The sequence below is a fragment of the Ranitomeya variabilis genome, chromosome 2 (assembly GCF_051348905.1).
Source record: "Ranitomeya variabilis isolate aRanVar5 chromosome 2, aRanVar5.hap1, whole genome shotgun sequence".
NCBI lineage: Eukaryota > Metazoa > Chordata > Amphibia > Anura > Dendrobatidae > Ranitomeya > Ranitomeya variabilis.
The window spans coordinates 616438781-616452390 of record NC_135233.1 but is presented as its reverse complement, the minus strand read 5'-3'; the positions used below and the strand labels follow the sequence as shown (position 1 = coordinate 616452390).

At 43.1% G+C, this 13610-nt stretch overlaps 1 protein-coding gene across 1 annotated transcript in view; it reads left to right on the top strand.

The window, feature by feature from the left end:
* The first annotated feature begins 5843 nt into the window (after positions 1-5843).
* Positions 5844-13610, top strand: part of LOC143808970 (ankyrin and armadillo repeat-containing protein-like) — a 30087-nt gene continuing 22320 nt past the window's right edge. Inside the window, exons 1-4 of the mRNA XM_077292148.1 lie at positions 5844-5904; positions 6638-7699; positions 8906-9084; positions 9933-10151. Coding sequence (XP_077148263.1) covers positions 6648-7699; positions 8906-9084; positions 9933-10151 — 1450 coding nt within the window. The 5' untranslated portion in view covers positions 5844-5904; positions 6638-6647. The remainder of the gene's footprint in view (positions 5905-6637; positions 7700-8905; positions 9085-9932; positions 10152-13610) is intronic.

Genomic DNA, 13610 nt, shown 5'->3' with positions numbered 1-13610 from the left:
CACGCAGCAGCGATCAGAATCCCGCTGTGAAATTGCTGGTCGCTGCTAGAAGGTCTGCACATTATTTGGTCGCTAGGTCGCCGTATATCGCCGTGTTTGACAGCAAAAGCAACCATACCAGCGATATTTTACACTGGTAACCAGGGTAAACATCGGGTTACTAAGCGCAGGGCCGCGCTTAGTAACCCGATGTTTACCCTGGTTACCAGCGTAAAATGTAAAAAAAAACAAACACTACATACTCACATGCTTCCCCCGGCGTCCGCTTCCCACACTGACTGAGCGCCGCAAATTGAAAGTGAAAGCACAGCACAGCGGTGACGTCACCGCTGTGCCCTGCTACTGCCGGCGCTCAGTCATTACAGGAAGCGGACGCCGGGGGACGCATGTAAGTATGTACTTACATTTTACGCTGGTAACCAGGGTAAACATCGGGTTACTAAGCGCGGCCCTGCGCTTAGCAACCCGATGTTTACCCTGGTTACCCGGGGACCTCGGCATCGTTCGTCGCTGGAGAGCGGTCTGTGTGACAGCTCTCCAGCGACCACACAGCGACGCTGCAGCGATCGGCATAGCTGTCGCTATCGCTGCAGCGTCGCTTAGTGTGACGGTACCTTTAGGGACATGCCTCTCACATTGAAACTATTATACATACATATAACTGCACAACATATTCTGGGTACTGAGGGGTTCCGTAACACAAGAGAACACCCGGAAGGAGTGGAAGCACTGCTGCACTGCTGGAAGTTTCACCTGGGGTACGCGTTTCCCCCAATTCCATTGATCCTGATAGTCCTAAAGAAAATTCGGGAAGACAAGGCACGGATAATCCTTGTCGCGCCCTTTTGGCCAAAAATTGCATGGTTCATATGGCTCAGACTCAGTCTATCACGGACCCATGGATCCTCCCGGATATCCCAAATCTCCTGCACCAGGGCCCAGTACTATATCCTCAAGTGCTTTTACTAGCAAAAGTTTTTCAAACCCTTTAGTAACCACTTTGCTTGCTAGCAGAAAGAAGATAACATCGGACAAGTATCAAAAAATATGGGAAAAAATTCTGGAGTTTTCGGGGCGACAGTTGTCTAATACGAGTCAAAAAGTCCCGGTAAAGGAAATTCTAGAATTCTTTCAAAAAGGACTGGAAAGAGGGTTATCTACTAACACCCTAAAAGTGCAAGTTTCTGCCCTGGGTGCATTCTTTGACCAAAAACTTGCAGATCACCCTTGGGTCTACAGGTTCATCCGACCCTCCTTTGCAGCCAGACCCTCAAAATCACTACCCATGGTAGCTCCCTGGGATGTAAATTTAGTTTGAAATGCCTTAACTTCTCCTTTCGAGCCTCTTCCATCTATTTCAGTAAAGGCCTTGACATTGAAAACAGTGCTCCTGGTTGCCCTGACGTCAGCTCGGCGTATCTGCGAGCTGCAAGCTATCTCTGTAAATCTCCCATATACTACCCTTCTGGAGGGCAGAGTAATGATAAGAACTGACCCGGCCTTCCAAAGGTCAATTTAAAATTTCACAGGGACCAGGAAATAATAATAATAATCTTTATTTTGATATAGCGCTAACGTATTCCGCAGCGCTTTACAGTTTTGTACACATTATCATCGCTGTCCCCATTGGGGCTCACAATCTAAATTCCCTATCAGTATGTCTTTGGAATCTGAGAGGAAACCGGAGTACCCGGAAGAAACCCACACAAACACGGGAAGAACATGGAAATAATTTTGCCCTCATTTTGTTGCAACCCAAAATCCCAGGGAGAACAAACCTTCCATTGTGTAGATGTCAGACGTTGCCTACTCCAATATATAGAAATCTCAAAATCATGGCAACAGTCTTCAGCCCTTTTTGTCTCCTTCCAGGGGACAAATGGGAATAAAAGCTTCAAAATCGACTATCCCACGGTGGCTTTGTATGGCTATTTCACTGTCTTACTCTTCCTCCAGTCAGACTCCCCCACTGGGTGTAACGGCTCACTCTACAAGGGCCATAGCCACGTCCTGGGCTGAAAGGGCAAATGCGTCTGTAGAACAGATTTGCAGAGCAGCAGTATGGTCTTCACCCTCCACTTTCTTCCGCCACTATAGGCTAGATGTAGGGCTCTCAAATCTAGTCTTTGGTAGAAAGGTGTTATCTGCTGTTGTCCCACTCTAGGAGTCTCTTCTATTTCTTTCTCTCATGTGCAGTGCTGTCGTTGGGAAGGGAAAAAATAATTACTTACCGGTAATTTGATTTTCCAGAGCCATGACAGACCACATTAATTCCCACCCTATCTTGGTGATGGTTGTGTGATACACAAATAAAAAAGGGGAACTGATTTTTATTAAACAGAAGGTGAGTAAGAGTGACTTTGTTAAAGTGAATATACATGTGAACATACATGTGAACATATTAGGCAGTTACCTTGCATACTCTGAAACAAACTAGTACTACTAGGAGTAGTGTGGTACTAACAGTAATGTTTGAGATTATGGTCTCCGCTCTCTTCAGGTCATTGACCAGATCCTCCTTTGTAGTTCTGGGCCGAAAACTGACCTTCCTCAGAATCATCCTTACCCCATGAGGAAGATCTTGCATGGAGCCCCAGACCAAGGAAGATTTACAGTCATCTTGTGGTTCTTCCATTTTCTAATAATTGTGCCAACAGTTGTTGCCTCTCACCAAGCTGCTTGCCTATTTTCCTGTAGCCCATCCCAGCCTTGTGCAGGTCTACAATTTTGTCCCTAGTGGCCTTAGGTGACTGTTTGGTCTTGGCCATGGTGGAGTGTGTGTGTGTGTGTGTGTGTGTGTGTGTGTGTGTGTGTGTGTGTGTGGACATGTGTCTTTTATACAGGTAACAAGTTCAAACAGGTGCAATTAATACAGGAGTGCGTGCAGAGTAGGCGTCTTCTTATTAAAAAATTAACACGTCTGTGAGAGACAGAATTCTTGCTGGTTGGTAGGTGATCAAATATTTAATTAAATAGCTTTTTTTTGCATGAAATATGTGAAAATCATACAATATGATTTTCTGGTTCTTGTTTTTAGATTCTGTCTCTCACAGGTGAAGTGTACCTACGATAAAAATGTCAAACTTCTCTATTCTTTCTAGGTGGGAAAACTTACAAAACCGGCAGCGTATCAAATACTTATTTTCCCCACTGTACTTCTCCATCCTGCAATACCATCAGAAGACATCTCATTGACTCTGGCATCTGTATGTAAATCTGTGGCTAATTTTCAAGCCAAAATCAAGAAAGAAATCCTCATTTAATGTGTATTTTTACACCATTTCCACAGTGTCATTTTACACCAGTTGAAGTTGGAGCGGACCTGTTGTCAATTGATAATCCGGGACTGTCCCCTTGAATCTGGGACACACAGGAGGTATTGATATGTGTCCAATTATTTGTTAGTTTATGAAAACTAAACATCCCTATTGTTCTCTTTGGTCAATTGCTTTATTATCTACCAGCATCATATTTCCAGAGATCTCACCTGGGGGTACAATGTAACGTGACACTATAAACCTTCAAAGCTAAAGATTAATCCCAGTATAAAAGAAACTTTAATTTTGAACAATTAAGCTGCGGTGTCTTCAGATCACATTTACATCAGCCCCTCTGTACTACCACACAGAGATACAACCTGAGGGAGATACAGTGGGGGAAAAAAGTATTTATACAGGCCGACTGAACACATGTTACAGGTAGTGTATAGCTTCAGGGATGTGGTTTACAGAGCAAGAGGAACAGAGCTATTTATGTATTTAATCTGGAAAAGTAGACAGTGTTTATAAAACATATGAAAAGATGATACAAAATGAGAACAAAACAATACGCTCTATACAATTACATAAAATAAAAGGGAATAACGAAAGTGAACGGAAGTGCACCGATTCCGAAAGTGTAACACTCACAGCAAACTATGTCTTCCAGAATGAACAATGACAGACCCACAAACTCTAATTTTTGTTAGATCAAGGTTACGCCCTCTCACATAGGGGATGGTTGATGGATGTGCTAGGTCTGTTAGAACTTACAGGATATATCTGCCCCTGGAGGTCTCAGGCGGTAGACATTGTCGTTATGTTTACTATTGCGATTTTACCTTTCTATAGAGATGAAACATGGCATCATGATGATGTGAGTGAATGTGTTATATTCGTCCCTTTGTGACAATGCCGAAAATATATCTCCCATAAACATCATTGCAAATCCCAAAATTCATCAAAGACCACTAGTTCTAAAAATTCTGGGACCCGTGCTTTGATCAAGGAAGCTCATGCCTTGGTAGTGTACTTATCTGCCTCTAAAATGACGATTCCCAAGCTTAGTGTCTAGCTCTCGGAGCAAATCTCATGATGTAGTTACCTGGTCACTGCAGGAGGTCCCTACTTCAATGGAGGTTTTAGTGTTATATTTTTAACATTTGCCCAGTTATAATTAATCCCATATGTTCAACATGAGGGTGAAGTGTTCTCTCTCTGGAGATGTCTGTATGGATTTTAGCATTTTTCGTCTTAGATACACTTCACTCTAAATGTGTCATATAATACTTCTAATATTTCTGTGGTCGCACCGTGTAATTTTTCTACTTAAGACTTGGGATAGTTTCCTGAAAGGAGTTAAGCGTAAAGAAAATTTTATTTAGATGTGACCGAATATAAAGTTGCCACAATCTTCCAATATCAACGTGGTCTCGGCATCTGCACTTCCAGTTTATGTTCGACATAGGTGTATGAAGGGGGCAGGCTAAGCTAGCCCGATTCTCCATCATGGTTAATGTATAGACAGAGAAGGATGGATGGCTTTGCAATTAAAAAGAGTAATTATCTAGCCCCGGTTTCTGTCTGTGCATGTTTAGCCTTCTCCCTTCACACATCAGTGGTCATTGTTGATACAGGAAACTCTCCAGCACAAACCAGAAGTGCTGCTGAGCTCAGAGATGGGGTTTGAAGAACAGGACACCTTAGGAAATAAAGTATAATACGAAACTTTTTATAATCATAATAAAAACACTTTTAACTTTTTAATGGCCTCATTTTGTGTTTTTAGACTTAGGGCTCGTTTACACTCTGCATTTTTCAAGGGTAAAAACCACTGCAGTTTACAGTACCAGCAAAATGAATACAATTTCTAAAACCTCATGCAAATGCTGCTTATTTTTTCCTTGCAGATTTAAAACATCAAAGCTGTTTTTTTTTTTAAATTTGCAGCGTCAATTATTTCAGCGTTTTCACTCAGCCAAATAAATAGGATAAGAATGCAAAAAAAAATCACATTGAAAATGCATGGTAAAAAGAACCACTTCAAAATGTGCGTATTTTACTGCCAAGACTCTGATTTTGGTGCAGTAAAATCTGCTGCAAATACTCAACGTGTGCACACCCCCTTATCTATTATGCCATGGATTTCAAGTGTCTTTCATTGCGTATTTTATCTTGTCAAATATACGTGTTTTTTTTTTTTTGCTAGAGCATGCTGCATTTTAACAAGAATGCAAAGGACTCACGAAACCCAACAGGACAGAAAAATTAAGCAAAACAAAGCATTATTGGCAGTGCATTTTATATTTTGCTACTATGAATTTCGTCTTAGTGCAAAAAAATAAAATAAAGTCATGCAAATATGCCAGGAAAAAAATTGCTTCAAGTGATACCTCCCTGAGAAGAAAATTCTTGAGAACAAAGTTTGGATCTGCATTTTCTTGAGTGCACATGTGAAGTTGCTAAGAGCTTGTGTAATTAATGACAGCTGAGAGCTGTACACACAGAGCGAGGGCTCCGACACTCCCTCTAATCACTGTTCCGTGGGCTCAGAAAACTGACCTTCCCTACAAATCTCACACAGAATGGACCAGGAGACAACATGCATAACTGCACCCACATCGGCCTTTGTGGGAGCTGACCGCAGGTAAGAGTCCAGTCTACTTACAAAGGCTGAGGGCCAATGTCCAGGATCTGTGCTGTCTCCTTTATGGATATATCCTACACTAAATCATCCATGGATGAGCCAGCCGTCAGCTCTGCTCTCAAAATTACACCGTCCAGAAGTTTGGAAATTTCTGGGCTGCCCTTTTAAGTTATAGTCTTCTGTCTTAAAATTAGCTTGCTGCACTTGGCGAACCAGATTTCTTTTTGCACAAGGAAACATTCTTCCAAGCAACATGTAGAGATGCTACATGACTTTATCTATAATTGACAATCTCCAAAAAGATGTTTTTGTATATAGCTACGAGTTGTATGCACCCAAGTAAAATGAAATATTCTCTGTATCTGAGAATCGGGTTCAAGGACATCTTCGTCGCTCTGCAGATGAAAGGCACTTATCATCTGACAATATGCTGCACACGGATGACACACACCATGCAAATGCAAGGACGGTGATGGCACAAAAATGCAAAAGTCATGAGTCAGATGCAGGAGAACTTCGAAATATGTTTCTCTCCATTCCCTTCAAGGTTTTTATACGATCTGTGCGCAATACAAGTGCGTTACCTAACTATTTCTACTAAGTTAAATTCTCTTAAAGTGGAAGAATCTTGTAGCAACACTTCCCATATATTATGTGACACCACCAGCGCTTCCGTCCTCTTTGTAGCATTTATATACTGACGTGATGTCCCAAATCTTCTGCTTTGTTACAGATTGTCTGATATGGCAGCCATGAATGACTCTGGGTGGTCTCCAATCCATCATGCAGCCTTCAAAAATCATCTCCTTCTTGCTAAGCGTCTCATTGAATCTTCAGGATATGAACACCTAGAAGAGAAGACCAATGATGACCTTCAAAACACACCTTTGCTTTTGGCCGTGGCATGTGGAAGTCGCCCGATGGTACAGTTATTGGTCAGTCATGGAGCTGATGTCTCCTACGTGAACACCTGCCGGCAGGGAGTAATAGAAATCTCTACTGTCTTTCATCACGCCAACCTTATAAAATTATTTTTGAGTCTTCAAAATAAGGACTTAAATGTGTATAAAAAACTAGTAGCTCTCCTAGACCACAATGCAGAAGATGTAGTCAGGGGGGCTTGTATGGTCATGTTAGAGCTGACTCGCCAATCGGAGGATCAGGAGTCGATGTGTCATTTGAACCATCTTGTAGATGAGGGGCTGGTATCTAACTTGGTCGATTTACTTAAGAAGAATTTTGCAGAGGATGTGAAAATGCAAATTTTAAATCTGTTTAAGTGTATCTTGCAGCATAAGAATGTGAGAAGAAAGATGGTGGAGGTGGATGGCTTCAAGATTCTAGTATCTCTAATCTTTGATGGGTATAAACTGCTGCTTCCTGGGGTCATGGGCTGCATATACGAGCTGGTAGCAGATAAAGACTTTGCAGAAGATGTGTCAAAAACTGTAATGCCTGTGCTCATCAAGCTGCTTTCTAGTTTAGAGCAGGAGAACCAAGAGGATGTTCTGAAGTCAACATTAAAGGTCTTGGACCTTATGGCAGCCGGGTCAGTGATGTGTAAGGACAGTATTGGTAAAGAAGCCGGTCTTCTAGGCATCCTGGTAAAGCTTTTCAAAGTTTGTCAAGTGCTCTCCTTGCTGACGGTTTGGAGTGGTGCTATTGGCAGCATCGCTGAAGGAAACCGGAGTAATCAGGATATTTTCCTTAATGAAAATATTGGTTCATGTCTCCATCAGATGTTAAAATCCCATAAAAGAGATGTCCAGATATCAGCAGTGAAAACTCTGTACAGGTAATACAGCGAACACGGAAATGTGTGAGAGTATACATGAAATAAAGATTAGCAAAGTGTGTCATAGGGTGGAGGGGCAGTGATCCCTTGATTTCGTGAACTGGTGGGATATCGTACGTCACTATCTGTAGGTTGTATAAGGCCTGGTTAACATCGCAATTCTCTATAGGGATTCAGATGTGTCTCCAGCGGACCCATTGAATTCAATGAGGCAAGTGGAGTCCAAAATTGCAAGTTTTGGAATCAGTTTGCCTAATTGAACTCATGGCTCCATCGGGATCTGAATACAATTTTTGGGGAATTCTGTTAGAAATGCAATATGAAGCTAACAAGGTAATCTCACACTTTACATGGGTCTGTCATGTCACTGCTCGATATTTCACCTCAAAGAACAGTTAATCTCCGAGCAGACAGGATTCTTCTTGTCCACTTGTAACGGCATATTAATACATTACAATACGTGCACCATTCAAGGCAGTGGATGACTCGCTCCAGGAATCGCCCCAGGGTATTTACGAAGGTGTTTATGCTCCATTGGTAAGTCTTCATCTGGAACCACAAAGGAGCCAATTCCAGGTCACATACAGGTCTCTCTTTTAATGGATTTGTAAGACTTTCATATCCATATGCATAAAGGAATTTAGTCATTAATACAAACTGATATGTGGCTCACTCGTCCGCGGGGGTAATATGAGATTAGAAGGAAGATATGATTTTTTCTCTCGCCTAGAAACCTTGTCTCCTGTCCATGGTCTGTAAATGGCTTCATTTAAATGGGTGATGTAAAATTCTTATCTTCAGAAGTGTCTAAAAAAATTACGGCTTAGACTGGTGACATGGCTGCGTCTCCAGTCAGATTCTTTCAGAAACTATTGTTCCGAGATTTCAACTCCTTAAAATGCTTCTATTTCCTGACTGTAAAAAGAAGGGTTGAAATTGGTAAAGAATTGAAGAAAAAGTTTAGAAAAAAGTTGCAGAACTTATCATTACACAAGGCCGAATTTACAAGTCCATGTTGGAAGCAAATATGACACGGATGGCATCTAAAAAAGCCATAGTTGGTACACGTGAAAAAAAAAAAAAAAACTACACGGAACTTGGATTTGTTAATGGGATCTAAGGCTATAAATTTATACAGAAAACTTTTTATTTGTTCTATAGAGAGATGATGTAACTAGTGCTTGGATGTTGATGTTTTTTCTCCAGGCTTGTAGAAGAGAATCCTCACGCACAGAAGAAAGTCATTGAATCTAACAATTTCTCTCCCCTCGTACGTCTACTAAGAAGGAGCAAGTCTCAATTCACACAGGAGGCCATTGCCAAGACCCTGTGGTCCCCGTCAGGACTGGAAACAGAGACTCTGAGAATGGTTGCGGCAAGGATAGGTCGGTATCTGTGACCTTTTTACTTTTGGATCCTGTATTTATTTTATTATATTGAAAACCAGCTATAGTGGTTTTGTTTTAAACTTCACTATTAAATACCCTCAGGGCTAGTAGGAAGTATTGCTTGGAGAGTCTCCCTTAACAAAAAGTATAAAACAAAACTTTTAATTATTCAATATTAAAAATTCATGACTACGGACACAACATAAGAAAACGTGACACACAATTACAATATACACATACATAAAGTGCTAGTACTCAACCACTGTTCATTAAAAAATGGTTTGGTCTCACCCATTCGTAGAATTGTGTTCGTAGCAGGATCACAGGCAACAGGAACAATGAATATATGTATGGGGTGGAGATTTTTCTCTTACTCCCTGTCGTGCCCCTGCATTGCTCCTGTTCTCACAAGGACAGTCCCCAAGTGTAGGCTGCTACTGATTCCCCACTATATATATATATATATATATATATATATATATATATATATATACACACACAAGTTAAAAACTCCCTACATGTTTCCTCCCCAATGGAAGGCATTCATCAGGAGAGCAAAAAATAGAAAATTACTTAGAGGGTGTAAATGAACCCTACAGTGGCAGGAGGTAAAAATGGTACCATTAAAGGTTATGTTTTATACTTTTTGTTAAGGGAGACTCTCCAAGCTATACTTCCATCTTATTATATTGGCCTTGATAGGTGGGTGTTATGTGTCCTGACTTTGAATGGTGGATAATGCACAGCGTGCTAATGACAGGCGCCACCAGCAATTACACGGTCAGTAGCACTACATATGGTAGAGACTTTACTCTCCAGTGTAAACCTTTTCGCTTATTTTCCAGGCATACCTTTGCTGGTAGAATTTCTCTCCTCTCCATCTTACATCCTAAATCTAATTGGAACCAGGGGATTGAGGGTCTTGATACAAGGAGCCTACGACCTGAGGAATGCAGTCATGTCTGCTAATGGGGCTCGTCAGCTGGTGCGCCTCCTGAGATCCCCCAGGGAGGATGTCGTTCTTGGTGCAATACAAGCTTTGCGGCACATCTGTCTCGGTGTGGGTATGTATACTTCATGCAGAGGTGCCTGGGGCATGCAGGGGCAATCTGATTTATTTTAGAGCTTTAGCTGATTTGCAGTGTAAAGCATAGGGAAAGTAAAGTAGCAAATTCAACCTGAGATGTGTTTGGAAGTAGACTCCAGTAAACACTAAAGAAAATGTCATTCTCACCCAAGCACGCATGATCCACAACTGGACGTCAGTATTAACACTCAGATCTTTATAATCAAATGCATAGAAATATTCTTTGACATGTTAGATTTGCACTTGCCGTGTTCAGTCCCCCCCAGGTCTCATCCATTATACCGGGACACAGGAACAATGGCTCCTGATAGATCTCGGTGGAAACGGTCATTCTGGAAAGTCAACAGCATCCGTCAGGCTTGCAGCATGTCTCACTGACATGTGGCCAAACATAAAGCTTGTAGGCAAACACCTAATAGAAGTCTGCTGTTTACTCACCATGAACCAGCAGAAATTCAGGTTACAGACGTTTTCTTGTTTATAGGAGTGGGGGGTGCGGGACCAGGGGTTTACGCCCTGAACCTCGGATGCTTGCCACTAGGTGGAATTTTTTTTTAGCTATACCCTCTCCTCCTCAGAGTCTAGGCAACTGATTTTTAGCCTAGTTTCCATAGGTAGGTGGATCTGATATCCCCATCCATTTCTTTACCCCGAGGAGGATACCCCATGCGCGCCACAGTAGTGTACATCCTTGCGGACACCATGTCTCTGCTGGTCATATGCCGCAGTGGAATGCTGGAGTCCCCACAATTGTGAGAGGCCACCAAAGGAGTGACCCCTGAGTGCTTGAAGATGCGAGCATCATCTTATCCCCGTCCTGCACTCCCCCTTCCTCCTCATGTCCCATTCCTCTTTCCTCCCTGGGGCTCCCTCATCCCCCATGTTGTGTTTTTTTTTGTAAGGGTGGGTTTATCCCGGTGTGTCTAATATACAACACTCACCCAGGGCTATTACCACGTGTGGTGAAATATGTGTATATACAGTATATCTATATGTGTGTTTTTATTATGTGTGTGTTTTTCGTTTTTATTATGTATACCCCTCCTCACATGTAAAGCGCCATGGAATAAATGGCGCTATAACAATAAATAATAATAATAATAATAATAATAATAATAATAATGTGTGTAGTGACATATGTCTAGGGTTATATGTGTGACTAGTGATAATGTAACATCTGTCCTGAAGGCAAGTCGCACCTAGGTGTTAATAGGTACTTCCTTGGGACTAGTAGAAATTGTGTCTCCATATCTCACCAGGAGGTCTAGCTAGGGCCAAGAAGAAAGGTAACATTTGGCACCTCCTAGGTCTTGGAGAGGAGATGCTAATTGCGGCTGGAGGGCATCTATTCCTGAGAACCTTTTCACAAGTGCAGCGCCCCAGAGTCCTGGTCGTTGCAGTACTGTGGCTCCGCCACTATGGGGAGCTATGGTGCGTCCGATGGCACTGAAGGAGTTCATCTGATCAGGTATCACAGACACCAATACATTTCACAGCCGGGCCTCCGGGGGGAGCTAAGGGTGCTATTCATTAGGCCACTCCCCACCATAGTGGGTAAACTGGGGGTCAGGCAGGAAGTTAGATCAGAAAGCTGACTGGGTTGGAACCAGGCAACACCTTGTGGCAGAGGGTGTTGTAGGGGAAGATACAGTAGGGTCTCTGTCAGGGGTGGGATCCTGACAGAGGCTTGGCAACGAGAACGAACGTAACGGGACCGTGCCTGCTCCGGGTAGCGGCGGTGCCCAAGAAAGGATTAGAAGAGAGATAGATTGTGCTGAGTGAGAAACGGGATCACGCAAAGGAGAAATACCAGTAGGAGTCGTGCTGTAAGACCGAAGCAACATCCTACTGAGGCGCACTACCGGTGGCCGGAACCCCGAGGGAGTAGAATAACATTCAGCTTCAAGCAATACTCCAAACAGCGGCAGGGCAGTCAGTCTCAGGCGGGCTGTCTAACTCAAATCACCTATGAAGTCTTGGGAGGCAATTGTGGGAGAGGGGCGTCTCTAGGGTCCCGGAAGAACTTCAGGCCTACCCGTCAAACGGGTGCCGTTCCTACCCGAACCTCAGGGAGGGACGGAGGATTAGCAGAACATCTTCTAGTCGAGTTGTGAGGGAACATCAGAAACAGACACAACAGTTGTGGGGTACTTTCCGTAAGCACAGCAGGGAAGGACTACAACACATAGCGCTAGGGGGAAGGCACAGATTTCCTCCTGTGAAGAGAACTCTGGAAGTGTCATTGGACCGGCCGGACTTGCGCAGCCTGGTGAGCCGTATTCTGGATTGAGGACCCAGAGATCTTCAGTAAAGAGGTAAAGAGACTGCAACCTGGTGTCCTCATTATTTATCGCGACCTGCACCCCACAACTGCACCGTTACAACACCACTTATTGCACCGGATGTCCCCCACTGACAGACAGGGCCACGGACCGGGTCTAGCCACCGTGACAACCCCAGAACTGAGACTCAGAGACCTGGCTCCGGGTACCCCTCGGCCCTGCGGCGGTGTGGGGGCGCTCCACAAGTGTCTCAGGAGAAAAAATAATATATTCATTAGTAGCACAGCCGTGGCCAATCAACAAGCCAGCAATTATGATATTAACCTGAGGGTCGGTCTAGAAGCCTGACCTCCAGACCAAAGTTATAAATTTAGGCTGCAGACAGAGAATTGTGTTCACATGATGGGGGCAGCCTGAGAAGCTGATGTGATCCAATCTACATTCGTCCTACCCTCAGGGAGCAGAAAGCAACTACCAGTTAGATAATTTCTGTAAGTTTCTCCTGTTTATTTTGATACTGTTTTGCATAAGTTGTATGTCTTTTTATTATCATATTTTTATACCTTTTTCTTATTGTAAGCATTGAACCTTTTGTTATTAAAGTATAAAACTTTAACAAGTTGAACCTTGAATGTTTAAAAGAATTCATAGCCTAAGGTGTGTGAGCCTTATGAGTGATAGACATATTTTTATCAATATTATTATTTCCGGGACTCATCGCCCGTGTATTCGATGAGTGGTGGCAGCGTGTATGAGCAGGTGTGTGGCCTGGGTCAGTGTGTGATTTATCCTCCCATCACAGTATAGGACAGAGGTTGAATGCTGGACTGAGAGTGGGGAGATAGATTCACCCTTGCAGGCACAACCCCAAGTCACGTGTGAGAGCAGGCACGTGACGAATAAGTGACACCACGGAGAAGGGATCCGTGACACCCCGGGTACAGTTACAACGGTCCAGGCATTTGGGTATCCCTTGGAAACTTGGTGGCTCCTGTTTCCAGTCTTTGGTCCTTTCTATCTTCAACCTCTTGCTCATCTCTTTAATTTTTTCACGCTGCACCAAATGCTTAGCATGCTGTCAACCATGCTCCTCAGGACCTTTCAGATCCCCCTCAGAACCTTCTGAATGGATCAGATCTTTGACCCACACCATA